Source organism: Gastrolobium bilobum, unplaced genomic scaffold, assembly GCF_033153095.1.
Source record: "Gastrolobium bilobum isolate Gb01-03AN ecotype WA unplaced genomic scaffold, APGP_CSIRO_Gbil_v1 utg12887, whole genome shotgun sequence".
NCBI lineage: Eukaryota > Viridiplantae > Streptophyta > Magnoliopsida > Fabales > Fabaceae > Gastrolobium > Gastrolobium bilobum.
In genome coordinates this window covers 103,351-120,348 of record NW_026900140.1, presented here as the reverse complement: position 1 = coordinate 120,348, position 16,998 = coordinate 103,351, and the positions used below count along the sequence as shown (strand labels likewise).

At 34.6% G+C, this 16,998-nt stretch overlaps 2 protein-coding genes across 3 annotated transcripts; both read right to left on the bottom strand.

Moving 5' to 3' along the window:
• Nucleotides 1-9,189: 9,189 nt before the first annotated feature.
• LOC133295491 (heavy metal-associated isoprenylated plant protein 39-like) lies at nt 9,190-10,378 on the bottom strand. 2 transcript variants are annotated; one of them, XM_061494331.1, is made up of 3 exons: nt 10,238-10,378; nt 9,963-10,038; nt 9,190-9,593 (listed from the first exon to the last, which is right to left on the bottom strand). In XM_061494331.1, the coding sequence occupies exons 2-3, from the start codon at nt 9,985-9,987 to the stop codon at nt 9,334-9,336; spliced, it is 285 nt and encodes a 94-aa protein (XP_061350315.1). In that variant the 5' UTR covers nt 9,988-10,038; nt 10,238-10,378; the 3' UTR covers nt 9,190-9,333. The 2 variants fall into 2 exon arrangements, with proteins under 2 accessions (XP_061350315.1, XP_061350314.1); XM_061494330.1 differs by having other exon boundaries at nt 10,260-10,378.
• A 2,028-nt stretch (nt 10,379-12,406) lies between these two features.
• Nucleotides 12,407-14,365, bottom strand: LOC133295492 (leucine-rich repeat receptor protein kinase HPCA1-like). The gene is made up of 6 exons (XM_061494332.1): nt 14,228-14,365; nt 13,907-14,026; nt 13,455-13,533; nt 13,286-13,311; nt 13,016-13,053; nt 12,407-12,672 (listed from the first exon to the last, which is right to left on the bottom strand). Exons 3-6 carry the CDS (start codon nt 13,520-13,522, stop codon nt 12,532-12,534), a joined length of 273 nt encoding a protein of 90 aa, XP_061350316.1. The 5' UTR covers nt 13,523-13,533; nt 13,907-14,026; nt 14,228-14,365; the 3' UTR covers nt 12,407-12,531.
• Nucleotides 14,366-16,998: the final 2,633 nt, after the last annotated feature.

Sequence of the window (16,998 nt, the reverse complement as noted above, 5' to 3'; positions counted from 1 at the left end):
TATGGAGTTCTTTCGTTCTGGGCTATCGAAAAGTAGATGCATCTTGTTAGTATAGGTAGTACCAATTAATTCTTATAAGATATTCCCAATTGTACTGTCCCATACCAGTACAGTCTCTGGAATCCCTCTCTTTCGGGTGTTGATTCGATTCATTCATGTACCCTGTCGCTGGAAGCCTGCCAGGAGTCGCTCCTTGTCTATGCCCTTTCGCACCGGCGATCACTCCCTGCCCTCGTCAACGCCCGGGATGTTACACTCTGCACATTATAAGGATCCGAGAAAGCATCATACAATCCCTTAATTGTCAATTTCGGATAACCAGGCATATACCAAGATAATGTATCTTCACCACCGTTTCTACTAGGAGGAAAGATACTCCTAATACTGCTAATTATATCAGGAGGCAACCATCTCATTAGCTCATCTAGCTTCCAATTACCCACATTATTAATATACTGACTAATGGATTTATTAGCCTCTTCCCACGGGATAATTTGAATAACATGATCCAATAACCTGCCTGAATTATTTACCCATTTATCTTTCCAAAAGAGGATTGACTTACCATCTCCAATCTTCCACACTAACAAATCTTCAAGCTTCCTCCATGCACTGCAAGTCTGTCTCCAAATACTAGAATCACTAGCCTTTAACCTGAATATGTCAATTCCATCCCCACCATTAGCATATTTTGCTCGAAGAACCTGAACCTGAAGGGCTTGAGGTTGAGTAAAAATATCCCATGCTAATTTAGCCATGAAAGCTTCATTCATGCAAATTAATTTTTTCACACCCAGACCTCTTTTTGGCTTTGGTTTGGTGATTGTGTCCCATCCTACTTGATGCATATGCCTTTTGTGCTCAGTATCACCCCAGATAAAATATCTTTGGATTTTCTCTCCATACACACCGCCTTGGGGATCCCACCAGCTTGCATTTGGAAATACGAAATGGAGGCAAGAGATGATTGTTATAATGTAACTCTACCTGCCTGAGAGAGACACTTAGTTTGCCAACCAGATAGTTTATCTTTTACTCTATCAATCGTTGCCTTATAAGAATCTTTATTAACCCAGCTATATTGCATCCATGCCCCAAGATAACGTCCCACATTCCTGACACTTTTAAAATTATAAATTTCTGATATACTTATTGACATCTCATCTAATGTAATTTTGGAAAAAAAAATACTGGTTTTCTGTACACTAACTTTTTGACCTGAGATTTCTCCAAATAAATCCAAGCACTTTAAAATAGTCTGAATTTGATCTACATTGGCTTCTGCAAAAAGCATTAAGCCATCTGCAAACATTAAATGAGAAATTTTTTGCCTTTCTTTTCCTATCCGAATAGGTCTCCGCAAACCTCCCTTGACTTCCGCATCAATAATATGAGAAAGTTTTTCCATAGCCATTACAAACAAATAAAGCAATAAAGGGTCACCTTGTATTATACCCCGAGTAGGTTGAAATTCCTCAATAACACTACCATTCCATAAGATATTAGTCTTTGATGAGGAGACTCCTTGCATAATAATGTCAACTAACTTCTCTGGCATTTTCATTTCCTGCATAATGTGTTTCAGAAAATTCTAATTTAGCCTATCATAGGCCTTCTCTAGATCAACCTTCACAGCCATAAAAGCTTTTTTTTCCCTTATGTCATGCATAGTATGGATTAATTCCTGAACAACGATGATGTTAGCCTGAATATGCCCATGTGGAATAAAACTAGCCTGAACAGGAGAGATCATCTTCATCATGATTGGCTTTAGTCTCGTAACCATAATTTTACTTATGATCTTGAAGATAACTGGGCAGATAGAGATGGGCCTAAACTGGGTTATATGCGAAGGAGACTGATTCTTCGGAATTAAGACAGTCAAAGTAGAATTAAAGGACGAAATAATTTCAGGATAATTCCAAACATCAACTATAAAATTAAAAACCTGTTCTTTAACATTTTCCCAATTTCCTTGGAAAAATAGAGCTGGGTAACCATCAATACCTGGAGCTTTCAATGCTCCCATATCAAAAATAGCCCGACGAATTTCCTGATGAGAGGGAAATTGATCCAAATGAATTTTATCTTCTTGTGTCATTTGAGGCCACAAATTTTCTGAGTCCAGCCATCTCCTGTTAATACTCTCCTCCGTAAAAAGATCAATATAGAACTTGGAGACAACTTTTTTCAACTCCTCCGGATCAGTGATCCGTCTATTAGCTTCATCCCTAAGCTTGGTAATCTTGTTGCTATTCCTGCAAACAACTGTACATAGATGATAAAATTTTGTGTTACGATCCCCATTTCTAATCCATTGTTGTCTTGATTTTTGAAACCAGAATTTTTCCTCATCCTCCAAAACTTTTGTAATCTCTTGCTGGTAGCCATCTTCCAATCTGCGTAACCTCTGAGAATCCCCTTGACTTCTTTGAAACTGAATATAGTCCAACCTTTTTAATAGCCCCTCTTTTTCCTTTGGATGGTTCCAAAAATTCTTATATTCTAATCCTTTACTGCAGGAACAAATCGTTGGAACATATAAGGAATATCAAAATTATTACACCATGAGGATCCAATCACATTTTTAAAATCAGGATGATCTTGCCAAGCAGCCACAAAACGGAATGGTCTTTTAGGGGGACCTAGTTTAACTTCAAACAAATCTAACGAGACTGGATTATGATTAGATTGGATACGAGGCAAGTTTGTAACTTTAGCTCCATCAAATTTCAATCCCCAGTCCAAATTAGCAGCAACCCTGTCCATTCTCTTATATATTCTGTTCAAATGGCCCTATTTCGGGCCTTGCCACGTAAACAGAGAACCAGTGCAACCAAGATAAGCAACATTACAGTCTTCAAGAACTGAGCTAAATAAATAACATATGCCAGGATCTAGAGAATTTCCCCATTTCTTCTCATACACCCTTGCTATCTCATTAAAATCCCCACCCATAATCCAAGGCTTAGTACAAGAATCCCCAATAGCTCTCAAATATGTCCAGAGTTGTTGTCTTTCTACTTCTCTAGGACTACCATATATTGCAGTACATAAGAAGTTATCATAACCCTGAAAGCTAATTTTCATATGAATAAATTGATTTGATTGAGAAAGGATATCCACTTGTAACTTCCTAACAGACCAAATTAACCAAATTCGTCTTAAAAATCCTTGAGCTTCTTCTACCTAATACTTATCAAACCCAATAAACTTCATTATTTTTTGACAAGTAATACTCTGAGTTCTTGGTTCAAGTAAAATAACCAAATCAATATTATATTTCCTAACCTTGAACTTAACAGCATGCCATAATTCTTCTTGGCAGCCCGCCAAACATTCCAAAAAAGAAAAGACATTTAAACTGAGTTAAGAGGTCACAGGTTTACGACATACCTGCTGCTCCTTAGCCACTGCTTTATAATCTAGTTGTCTCTTAGCACAAGAGCTCTTTCTCTCTTTCCCATCTGCATTCCTTCTAATTACAAATGAATCATCAGGAGGTCTTGGAGCAAGGAATCTTAATTGCTCCATTTTTTTATGGTTATAGTGAGGAGACTGTGTTGTAGACAAATCAGGACTTGACTTTTGGATTGAAGGGGTCTCCATTGGTTTAACTCCACAAACTTCCTTACTATGATTTGTAGAACTATTTTCTAGATCATTAACTCCTTCCACTACCATATGACTATATTGGGATGTGCTATGATCATGAATTTTTCCTATAGACGGTCCTCATTGATTTTCCTCTCTCTTTCTATATCATTACTTGTCTCCTCATATGAATTATCAACCACTCTATACGTAGAAGAGGTTTCAATAATTTGAGTTGACTCTTTACCTCTCTTCTTTACTCTTGACTCTGAATTCTTTTCTGACTTCGTAAAAGATGATCTCCCTTCTTGCTCCTCCTTCATTATGTTCTCATGCCCCTCAGATTCTTCTTCCTTACCTAGGATACTAAATCTAGAATCATTGTATTTACCCTTCTTTCAATAATCCAAGCCTGAATTACCCTCTCTTTTCACTCCTTGATTTATTCTAGACTTGTTAATCCTTCTCTGTTTGTTAACCAGCATCAAAGACCCATATTTTTCTTCTCCTTTACTTGCTTCTTTCAACAATCCCTAACCATTTTCTTTCTCTCCTTGCTTCTTACAAGCTTCCCCCGATAGCTACAAGATGGCTTTTGATGGACAATTCTCGGTACGATGTCCATACTTTCCACAGCTATAGCAGACCAGATGAAGTCCCTCATATTCGACATTTTTCAATCTCCCTTCTATTTTATATTCCACCTGTAGAGGTTTACTCAGGTCTAATTCGACACAAATCCTAGCAAATTTTCCTCTAGCCAAGCAAGTTATAGCAACATCCATCCTAATAAATTTCCCCAACAATTCCCTACTTCCTTTAGCAATTCAATATTAACATACTCCACTAGGAACCCAGGAAAACGAGCCCAAGCCAAAATCCGACCAACTGAGGCGGAATTGATTTAGAAATCTGGTTCCCAAGATCTGATTGCTAAATAGTGATCAAATAAAACCCACGGTCCTGCAGTAAGAGCGAAATCCATATCATTTTTAACAAAAAATCTTACCAGGAAATATATGTTCTCTACATCTGTAACAAAGATCTGCCCCTCTCGCGCGCACAAATTTTCTAACCTTTTCTTCATTATGGGAAGTGCGATTTTTCCCCCAAAAGTTTGACATAAATTGCCTTCCTCCATGGTCTCCAAGCACGCTTTTTGAATTTATCTGACAACTTGAAATTGGTCCTACCATCTCCATTTCTCTCGCAAAGAACGTCTGAAGAAATCGTTTCAATTTTCGATCCAACCTTTTCACCTAGTAAATCTTCTTCCTCTTGCTCTGATTGCCCTTCTTCCTCCGCTTCTTGCATTTCCCAATCCACATTATGTCGCATCAGCTTCTCCTTGAACGATCTTCGCTCTTCCATCCATTCCTCCTCCCTTGGTACCATGGTGTGATCATGATTGAAAGCTGCATCTCCTCCCTTGTATTTTTTCGTACTTCTCTGTAAGTTGTCTACTTCCTCCGAAGACAACTCTGAGTTGACTTCCATTGGCGATCCATCACTAGGGTTTATGCTCTCCATCACTTTGGCTTATCAACTCTCTCTACATATAATCTTTTAAACTTTAACTCTTTGTTAAAATATATTAATACAAGTTATTGCATATTAAATTTTACATTTGGTATATAATAAGGAATTAATGTTTTCCTTGCAATAGAAGATAAAATTATCTCCTTAATTTTAAAATGACGTGGGATTTGAGAATAAAAAATAGAGGGCATTTTAGTAAAATATATAATATAAAAAGTGAGTAAAATTTTCAAAATACCATACATTTTTTATCCTAAACTCCAAAACTTTGTTCTTTTGGGATTACAAATAGATAATTTATCTTCTTTTGTAGGTCAAATATTTTTTCCAAATAATAAATATAATAATAAGAGCTTAATAACTAACAAGTAGTCGTAGGACTGTAAACGGGTCAAACAGCCTATCAAGGGGTTATGGTTGAACCTACATCAGGTTAGGCTTACCTATTATATAAAGTAAAAATAAACAGACTCAAGTTTTTTAAAAAGCCTTTTTAGAAAGTAGGCCATAAGATTTCTTTTACAAGGCTTGACCTGTAAACCTACAAGTCGTCCTATATCATATTATTTATTTTACAGAAAATAAGTAAAATTATTATTTTAATGATTTTGAATAATACAGAAATATTTTTTTTATCTTTCTTTTAATTATTGAATGACTAATATGTTTAATAGGCTTACGCCAAGATTTTTGTTTTTCAAATATAGGGTAGGTCAGACTTATAATTTGGACCTACACAAGGCTAACAGTCCAGGTAGAGCCTACCTATTTTACAAGAACTGACCTATTTAAGCTGTAAGAACCCGCACCGTTAAATTAGGAATTTAATTAATTAATTATGAGATTAATGAGATAATTCCATAATTGACTCTAATAAGTATGAGGAGGCTTAAATAATTATGGTAAGTAATCAATAATGTTGAAAGTCTCTTTTCACACGAAAAGTGCAGATACCGGTTCTGCCTCACGGTATAAATGCGTACCGATGAGGTATCCCGAAAAATTATGAAAAGTGTGTATATATTACTATAATAGTATATAGGACTAGTATGTCAAGTTTCGAGTCAAAATATTGAGAATTAGTGTCAAAACTGATACTGGCTACGTAAAAGCGCATACCAAAAAAGTGCTGCAAAAAATAAAATAAAAATATGAGAAATCCTAGAAAAATGACTAGGTTCAGAATCTTAAGTTTGGGATTAAAATACTAAGCGTAACTTTTAGTGCTAATACAGTGTGTTTTAACTTAAACCACCTATATATACTTAATGGCACGGATTTCTAGGGCATTTTCATACACCCTACGTGCCTCCAATTGCTGAAACTTCATCAGCCTCATTGCCACCCTCTTCCCCTCTTGAAGCTCAACCCAAAATCCACCTTTCTCTTTGATTTTCTTCCTTAGTCTTGTAAACACTTGAGTGTGTGCATTGGGAGGGAGAAAGGCACCTTCTTGGGAGTGTGGTAGCTGCTGACTTAGGGTGTGAGGACTTCCTCTGAGTGTGGGGTGGTGTAGGAACCATTTCATGAGTTGTTGATGCTTCAAGGAGCTAACTTTGTGGAGAGAGAACCATTCTTGATCACCATTTTCGTGGCTTGGTAAAGTCAGATCATTGGGGCTTCATAGAGAGCTCCAAGAGCACTTCTAACTTCTGTTTTGAAGCCTTGGGTATGTTCCTTACCTTGATCATGAGTTTTCCTTGTTTAAAGGTAGAGTCTTGCCATGTTAATGAGTGAATAGGTAACCAACATAAACATGAACCTAAAAGTGTTTAAAGATGCATGCTTGGACGTATTAATGGGTTAAAAATGCAACCTTGAGGTGATATCTTCGCGAAATGCAGAAACTGCATTCTGTCGCGAAATATCCGGATATGGGGTTTATGATATCTGGATATGGATATCCGGATATGCCCTCGATAAATATCCAGATATTATGGGAATTTCGAGACAGTGACTGATTCTGTGCGTACAGAACTGTATTTGGGGTTTGCGAACCCTAGTTTGGTTAAGTTAAACCTCTGTAACAATTATCTAAATCAGAATCAATGGGATTAAGGGCTTATGGCTTTGTGAGAAGCCTAAAGACATGAAACGAAGAAGAAAACGTTGTTGTTGTGTCTTGAATTATTAGATGATGAATGTTGATATGTTTACTGGTCTAAAACAGATTGTGATTCTGCTGTTTGTGGACTTTGTGCTTGGTTGGACTCTTGTGTTGGATAATTAGCTTACGATGTAAGCTTTCGTGTCCTCAGTTTAGCCATTGTTGGTTCCACCATACCCCATGGGGAGATGGTTTATATGCATGATGTATTTTCATGTATTGATTTTGAAATGTTGTTGAGCTGTTTTGTGGAAGTGTCTTATGATATGCATGTGTTGTTCCACCTAGACAGTAAGCCTGTGTATGTAGGAGACATACTATAAGGTGATTCTGTGGGTGGGTGCAAGTGGTATCTTGCACTAATTGTAAGTAATAGATGTATGTAAATCCTACATTTCTCTGGCTAGTAGAATATTTGACACACATGACATGATTATTCTGCTGCATTGCACTGATTTTGGAACTTATATTGTTTTACTGGTTTTAGAACTTATATTGCACATGTAAGTGAGCTGGAGAGATCCTTGAGGACCCCTTGTCTTACTGAGATTTCTTTTTAGAGGTCTCACCCCACGTTTGGGGCACATTTTCAGTTCAAGTAACTCTGGGGTTAAGACCTCGAGCGGCAGGAGGCCGAAGCTTAGTTGATTTATGCATGCTGTTGTGCGGATATTTCTGGATGATTATTATGCTTTTCTTTTGGATATACTGTTATTTGATTTGAGACTCTGTTGGGCTTTGTTGCCTTATTTGGTGAGCACGGGGGTTGTCCATGTCACATTGATTGACTATGTCTTATTTTAGAATTGAGTTGTATAATTGTATCATAATATGGTCCGGACTACATGTTGTAGTTTCGTGATTTAGATACACACATATTTATATTATGAGATTATTCAGTGTAGTTAGCTTTCTATTTGCAATTACATACAAGCAATGTTTTGAATAAGGATTAAATAATCAACTTGGTAATTAATAATGACGTCATAATCGAAAAGAAAAAATTAATTCCGCATTTTAATTAAGCAACGCTTAATACGATGACATAATAACAACCGGGTATACACGGCGTGTTACATATGCCGAAGTCTGGCTAGGCGCAGTCCATTTACACCCCTAGGTAGGTTTGACTTAGTAGTTGGTGTAATAAATTTTTATAAAGAAGTGTTGGGTTTTGTTAAACATATATAAACCATTAATGTAACATTTCCCAACAACTTAAACTTTTGGGTTGAATTGATTACTTACATGGTATTAAAGCCTCGGTGTCACGGGTTCGAACCTCACTGCTAGGGGTGAAAGTGGACCAAATCGGCCTATAGGGAGGGGCCTATGGCCTAGCCTATATCATGTCAGGCTCATCCTATTACATATAATCAAACAAGGTGTATTTTTTCTTTGATAAATACAACAATACTATTACAAGACAAAATAAAAGTTCCCAAAGAGACAATAATAAGAAGAGAGAAAATGGACTGAGGAGTGAGAAAAATAATTGGTCGACCCCACTAGTTTATTATGTCAACAGGAAACTTGTTTTTTAAACTGTAAAATTATATATATAAAGCCCTTTTTCTTTTTACCGTATCGAAATTCTTATAAGTGCACGATCATCTACTATCCATACCTGCATAAACTTATCTTGCTTGATTTTTTTCTACAATTAATTTACAATTTTCTGTATTTATATTCTTGTTTCTAAAGAGGAACATCTAATTAAAAGTTTAACCACTAAATAATCAACCAGCACAAGCTTTTCCAACTTAATTAATAGTTTTCAACTTCAAGTCTTAGATAAATAGTTGTGTTAAAAAAAACTTACTAGGGAGAATTTTATTGTCCTAATCGATTAACGGATGAACTGTTAGAGAAATTTAAAAAAACAAATAAATAAAAACTTTATAATCTAAACTTAAATTAGAAAAAAAAAAAAAAACTTCTGGGTGGAGAAGAAGCAAAGTTTAGAAGATGATACGGTACGGTACCAAACTAACCAAAAAAAAAACCACAATGTATTTTATCAAACAAAACCCTAAACCCTAAAATTATCTCCACACGAGAAACATTAATCCCAACTTTGTATATTACGAAATTTAGCATATGACACAACCATTGGGACTCTCTTCTACGCTTCTAACATAGTAATTTTGACCATATTGTGGTGTTGTCATATGATAATAAAGCTCGAGAGGAACAGGTACATTTGTTGGGTCCTTCTCCTCTTTTGCAGGTCCTACTGAAACTATTTCTGTGTGACAACACTTTCTTAGCTTGGACATTGCACGTACAGGATCAATGTCCCCAGATAAAATCAATTTCTTGTCTTTCGTATCCACAGAAACTGATTCAACCCCTGCAAAATTATTACAAATACAATTTCACTTAAAAAACATTGAATCCTTGATGCTATGTATATGATATGGGATTTGTTTCTTGAAACAAAAGTGAAGTTAATTAGTTAAAGATTTATTTATTTATTTATTTATTTTTGGCTTTTGTGGTAGGTTTGGGGACTGCAATGTAATACTGGTTAGGAATTTAAGTATAAATGATAAATACATTTGTTAAGAATGGATTAAGCAATATTATATAAGTGGAAGAATCTATCAAATTAATATTTGAAGGTTTTCGGTTGTTTTGATAGTATTTGAAAATGGTAGTTGGTGTTCGAGTTTAACGTGCCTAAATCATTAATTAAAAAAACTGATGTGAAATTCAATACCTGAAAGGCCAGATGCTGTCTTCATGGCTTTTTGCTTGATTCTATCGTCATAGAAGTCCACCTTCAACACTACTTTCTGTTACAGAACAAATCAATTAAGAGCAGTTAAGACCCAACAATTACTTCAAAGTCTAAAATATGAAAGGAAATAGTCAAATACAAGTCCTTATTGAAATTTGAACACTGAAATGTTAAAATAAAATAAAAATACAACAATATCAGCTATGCATGGAAACAGAGTAAAGTTAGGAGGAAACTCAAGAAATGGCTTTCACCTCATGAGACTCTATTTCTGACCTTCATCATTATTATTGTTGTTAAATATTGAGAGGTAAGCAAGAATATATAGTTTGTAACAATTGCAAAGGAAGGCAAAGAGGTTTAAGCTGAGTTGGAATATGAGTAGATGGCTTTTCAACTACAAATGAAGTGGTGATGAAATAATGCTTGAGATTGAGCAAGATTTATACTGGGAGGGGGTGAGACACAGTCAAGTCAAGTCAACCCAAGTCAAGTCATAAAGTGTTACAGTCTTCTTCAAAATTATAGTATAATTTGTTTTTTCTAACACGGCTGAAACCGTGTAAACTTTAATTTTTGCATTATTATCTCCGGAAGAGAAGTTCCTTCTTAGAAAGAGAATCAATGTAATAATTGAAGGCTTTTCTTCTTTTTTAAAGTTTAAAAGTTTAAAGTATCGTTTATTTGCTTAGAAAATAAGAGATTACAATAAGTTTGGTTGTTTCAAAGAGATAAAATTATCTCTTACACATACGTAAAAGTATATGGAGTCTATAGAATCATAGGTCCTACATATTTTCATTTGTGTGTACGTAGTACATAAAATTATCTCTATAACATGAGAGACATTAAACCTATAAATAATTTAAAAGACAGTACAAATTTTTAAACTTTTGATACATTCTAAGATATGTTATAATATCTTATGATATTACAATTTTTTTAAGGATTTATTGTTTCCCATGTTATTGAAGATAAATTTATTTTTTATATACACATAAAAATATGTGATCTATATTTTTCTCTCTCTTCTTTTTATATGGGTCCACATGAATTTCATACATTTTTATATATGTATGGAACATATATTTAACTCCTATAGCATAAGAAACATTAGATTTTTTTTAATTGTGTTTTGGACGTCAAACAGTTAATAACATTAAAAAAAATATTATCTAACTCAATCATTTGTGTTATACTATTTTGTAATTGCAACGTCTCTTCGCATGTGAAATGAATTTTCTCATATCTCTTTTTAGCATCATCATATTATGTGAAAAATTTCACTCATTTATTGATAGGTCATTGGCTAACACTTAAAATCTATTTCCACTTCTCCGTTTTACTAGTTTTTTCATTGAAATTATTATTATTGATATATTAATGAATGATTAAATTACATGATATAATCTATGTTAGAAAAGACACGAGAAAACTGTATCTAATAAAATATGAAACAATTTTCATCAATCACCGTGCACTGCTATATCTGTTATGGAACTAATATAGAAGCCCGTATTTTAGAAAGTCAAAAAAAAAAAAGCTAATGATTAAGTGGGAAATTAAGGAAAGATTCTTTAATTATACTAATCCTAATACAGTAATAATGAATCAAGAATTAGACCCCCAATATTCTTAAGAATTCCAAAAATTCACTTCTGTCAGGTAATCCATCTATAAATAAAGGGTTAAGCCAATAAGGTACACACATTCTAAACACTCTCTCTTTTAACTGTCACTGTATACACACTCAACTCTTTTGCTATACCATCTATTATAGTGCACAATGATATGTTAATCTCTAAGATATCTCTCTCATAGATGCCTGAGAGAGGCACTACAAGAAATAACGGGTTTAGCGGCGGTTCAAACCGCCGCAAAAAATTTCCCTGTCATTTTTAGAACTGACATTGAATTTGGGGTCGTTAAATAATTTCGCGTCGGTTTTACAAAACCGACGGAATAACCGTCGCTAAAATAAAAATGACGTTATGCCGTTCAAAACCGTCGGGAGTACTGTAGAAGAATTTTGATAGTTAGCCACGTTTAACCGTCGCTAATTTCTGTAAAAGAAATTTTGTTATCCTTATTTAGGAACGTCATAACCGTGGCTAAAATACTTATTTTAATAAAAAAAAATTCACAGCCAAACGTGGCTATTTTTTAATTTGCTGATATTGTTCAATTGGTATAGAATAGTAAATGAAACATTCTTCGACATTTAAACCAATCCTGACAATGAAAAACAGAGGCAATAACACGGTATTTCTTACTATTCAATTTAAATTTGAAATGAGGTTAAATTCCCACAATATTTAATGGCTTGCCTGAAACTTGCAACAATATCAATCAAGAGTTCCATATAAATTAACCGTAATTTAAATTAAACATATATCAGTAATCAATCTCATAAATGTCCCCGATGATAGAATGCTTTTGAGTCCTTAGTAAAGAGGAGAGGGGAAAGTTGTAAGAGATTATAATGGGAAACATTTATAATATGTCAATGCAGAACCACTGGCCAAACATAACAAACGCTATCACTATTTTATGACATGAAAATTTTGTATCTCTCTCTTTTAATAGACATTAAATCGGTTTCTATAACTGGTTTCTTGTGTATGCAAATTCTCTCCCTTATTGTCTTTTCATAGACAGCACCACCAGCTGAGTTTCCTTGACACCTTACCTGCAACATCCAAATTATTCTACAGGAAACACTTTCTATTCACGGTATCTATTACTTGCCTTATAAAACCAAACATACCCATGTTAAACATACAAAAGCTAATTCATGTTAAACCCATGTGCAGTGGACAATAGACACTATTTTAATTAATTCACCTGCAAAGGTATGCATAAATTTGAAAACAATAAGTTGTTTGAATTATGGATCATGGGAAGGAAAACGCCCACAAACTTTGAGCTATCTACATCTCTAAAATCAAGAAAAATAAAAAAATTCTGAAACACTTCCAAATTCCAATACTGAAATGGTAAATTTAGAATAAAAAAAGGAAGAAAAGATTTACCTTTCGATTATTTGTGATGGGGTGTAGTTGGATAGTATCTGCAGTGATCAAGTATTAAAGTGGAAAATTGAGTAGTAGGGTATGTGGCAGTGAATAGAAAGAAAGAATGATAGTGAGAGTAACTTATTCAAGCATGGAGAACTTGAATTTTAAAGATAAAATAAAATTCATCTAACTCTTTACTAGGTATTGATGAAACAAATGCATACTAACAAGTATTGAAGCGGACAATTATATGATGGAATCTTAAAATAATTATTGAAATGAAACCTGAAAGCTGGTTCTTATTGAAATGGCTGCATTAAATAGCAATAAAAAAAATTAAGTATAGCAACTAGTACTCGACTGTTTTTAACTCATTGTTCTTTGCTGCACTAAATAAAATCTATTCCTAAGTGTCAACCAAAAAAATAAAAAAATAAATAAAGAAGCGTCTCACAAGTGCTTAGCCTTTAAAAGAAGGTCTAATCCAGGGGAGGTGGAGGTTGAAACTAGTATAGGCCCCATCAGCTGATTGTCTGCAAAATACAACCAATAAAGTTTGGAGAGTTAACCCAATGAAGGAGGTATCTTTCCAGTGAAGTTGTTTGAATTTAAGAGTTTACAAATAATCCTACCTATTAACGAGTTAATTATTTTTTCCCATTATAAAAATATATAATCTAAAGAAACTAACGAGTTTACCAAAATCAAAAATTACAAAACAGATAGATCGATGCAAACAAAGAAATATTTTTTGAATCAGATCGAAGAATGAAGAAATCCAAATTAAATAAAATAAAGTAAAAAAGAATGAATATAAAATAAAAAACACAAGCAGATCTGATCTGAATCCTGAATGCAGATTCAACAGAGAGATAGAGAGACAAGAAGAAGAAATGAATATTGTACCTCTTGGCTAGAGTCTAAGCTTCATCGGTGAGTTTCTACTTAAAAAAAAAAAAAAAAAAAACTTCATCTATGAGCTGGCCGCCATGGAGGACCTTGTTGATTCTATCGGAAGGCTATAATCTGAATGCAATGAGAGAGAGAGAGAGAGAGATAGGGTCATTAGCTACATGAGAGAGATCGAAGAAAATTGAGAGTTAATTAATAGATCAATAAGCAAGCATCAATCAAAACCTAAACAAGGTTAAAGAATCGGAAGATCTGGCAAATGAGAGACACAAAACTACATCAAAGATATCAGAAGAAGATAAAGAAAAAAAAAACCTCATAAACCAAGACGAAAAGGAATCGGAAGATCGGTGGGTCTGAGACTCGGTGCTTGTCGAGGAGCAAGAGAGAGAGGGAGAGAGAAGTAGAAGAGAAAGAGAAAGAACATAAAATCTGATTTGAGTTTCGGCTACTATTATTCATCCAATATAATCAATTTATTAATTAATATTGTTAATTGTTAATTATATATTATCTTGGAAATGGTGTAAAGTCTTTAAAACTCATTGGAAAATGGATAGGTTGACAACTTTCCTTTTATCATGCTTTGTCCGTTTCGTGTATTAACTAGCTTTCCTTCTATCATTGTTAATTATATAACCTTCTTTTGTATTTATGTTGATAACAACTGTAACATATAGAGGCGGTTAAAGTGTTGGCCGCGAGTAAACCGCCCTGAAAACCCGGTTTTCTTGTAGTGAGGGCACATAAATTCAATAGAAACATACTAGTCACAATGCTAGACATTTCTGTCACCACGATAGAACATTGATGTCGTCGGTGAGAAATTGATAAACTTCGATCCCCAATGACGTCGTCGGTAAGAAATCAATAAATTTTGATCCCCACACAGTGATAGCAAACACATCAAACACGTGAAGCATGGCAAATCTCCAACTCCCTAAAACCAAAACTCTCGCTCTCCCGCCATCGGATCTGGTGTCATTGACCTTTTTGCCACTGTTTTGAGTAGTATTTATCAGTATGCCACGATCCAATGAAATTTTTCTAAAATGCTACATCACATTCTCGTTATGCCACCAAGGGAGACTGAATTGGACACGTGGCAGTGTCTTGCAGGCCACAAATCTCGCCCAGCAGTGTAGCGAGATTCATGGTCAATGTGGCAGACTGCCACATCTGCAAAAAGTTGTCCTCGTGGCTAATCTCGTCGGGTTACTCAGCGAGAATAGGTGTACCTTTTCCACATGTTAGCACCCTGGCCTATCTGGCTGGGCTGCCCAGCGAGAATATGTGTACCTTTTCCACTTATCATCAATCCTAGGATTTTTTGTATTAATACATGCTAATAATAACAATAATAAAAAATAAAAACTAACTCCAATAAATTATAAGAATTTATCTAGACATCATACGATGAAAATAAATTCACTTCTAGCCCATAAAATTCTATAAACAATTTAATTATACAATCCAAATCAAGTTTAGACTAAGTTTTATGTTTTTGCAAACTAGTCCCTAAACTTTAGCGTAATTATACTTTGACCCCAAATCTTTTATATTCATTCCATTAAGATCCTATTTGACTTGGCATGAACTGTATCATTCACTTAGTTCTCATGTAAATTACATGATTTACCACTCACTGTTTCCTTAAATACATGTTTAATTCCATTAAACACTTAATTAATTTACTGTCACCTATTTTGACAGTGAGGGTTGTTATACAAGGCAGGTATACTGTGAAAAGGGAGTGCATGTATGGCTAGAATGACATTGCATAGAGTCAGAGTAACAACATATGAAGTGCGTAGAAGAGAAGATGCCCCTTTAATGTGAGAGAAGGGATATTTAGAGAGGAGGTCCCCCTAAGTGTGGGAGAGAGAATCCTGTAACTGTTCTCTTGTCTTGTCAAGGAGACAAGACATGCAACCCTACTGTCAATGTACAGTGGGCAGCAATGTGGGATAAGGGGAAAAACCCCAATGATGAGCCTCCATGGCTCATCATGCGTGCCCTCTAGAAGGTTTTAGATATGGACAATTTTTATTGAGCCCGATAGACTAGGCCTAAAGTTTGCTGGCCAGAATAGTCACCACGACAGAACAATATCTAATAAAATTTTAGTTCTAGTCATAATAATCATGTTTAAACACTGAATAAATAACTATTAATCAAATCTATGAATCGCAAAGGAGAACGACAGTTTTAATAGCTCGATAATTGGAACACTAAACAGAATGAAAACTCCAAATGCCTTGAATGTGTTTCTTGGGTCATGAAGGAGACAAAACTTTGGGAAATTCTCACCTTCACTCACATTAATTGTTTTTTATTTCTTTAATTTACAATTGCTTTTGTCATTTCTTACAAACTACTTATTTGGGAAAGAGTTTCCAAGTAATGCCAAAATATAACCAAGTGTTTTGGATTCGTGTTAACGGCTTCACCTAAAAATTCACTATAAATATAGGGTTAAGCATTACAGATATGCTCACTACAATCCTAATCCTTATTTGTTATTATTATACGCACACACTCATTTTGGCTTCTGCGCTGTCTCCTCCGTACTCCACATATCCAACAGCAACTTTAAGAGGTAAACAATATAACTTCAGCATTTGCACTACCAACAAGATTTATGAAGAAATCAACGAGCCGATTGCTCATATGAATTTCTTGAACCTTATTAGGAAGGAAATGCTAGCATTTTCCATTGAACCTTAGGAAGGGAGTGCTACCATTTTGCCATTGAAAAATACTGATTGTTAAGTGTGCAATGTGACTACTTCATGTCATTTCTATGAATTTCTATGGTTTAACAACATTGCATGCTGCCAATACAAGTTTATTAAGTACAACAAATACTATTTGTTCTGTCATCATATATAACTATTGTTATGGCCAATCCATTTTCAAAAACAACCAAATACTTTTATTCATTCCATTCTCCAAGTCTTACACCTTCAACAAAAAGGTACAAAATTTTATTTTAAATCTCCAACAATTAGTCAATAAACAGCGTCATTCATACTTCTAATTATTGAAAGAAGCAGAAGCAAGAGAAGATTGAAAATTGTGCACCA

Bases quoted from the DNA above. Each gene is read 5' to 3' on its own strand.
- LOC133295491 (XM_061494330.1), bottom strand. The intron at 9,594-9,962 runs GTATTGAATTTC...ATAATTTTGCAG, and splicing joins GACAGCATCTGGCCTTTCAG to GGGTTGAATCAGTTTCTGTG.
- LOC133295492 (XM_061494332.1), bottom strand. From the start codon at position 13,522: ATGGGGCCTATACTAGTTTCAACCTCCACCTCCCCTGGATTAGACCTT. The intron at 13,312-13,454 runs GTGAGACGCTTC...TATTTAATGCAG, and splicing joins CTTTTAAAGGCTAAGCACTT to CCATTTCAATAAGAACCAGC. The intron at 13,054-13,285 runs GTTTCATTTCAA...TGATCACTGCAG, and splicing joins CAATAAGAACCAGCTTTCAG to ATACTATCCAACTACACCCC.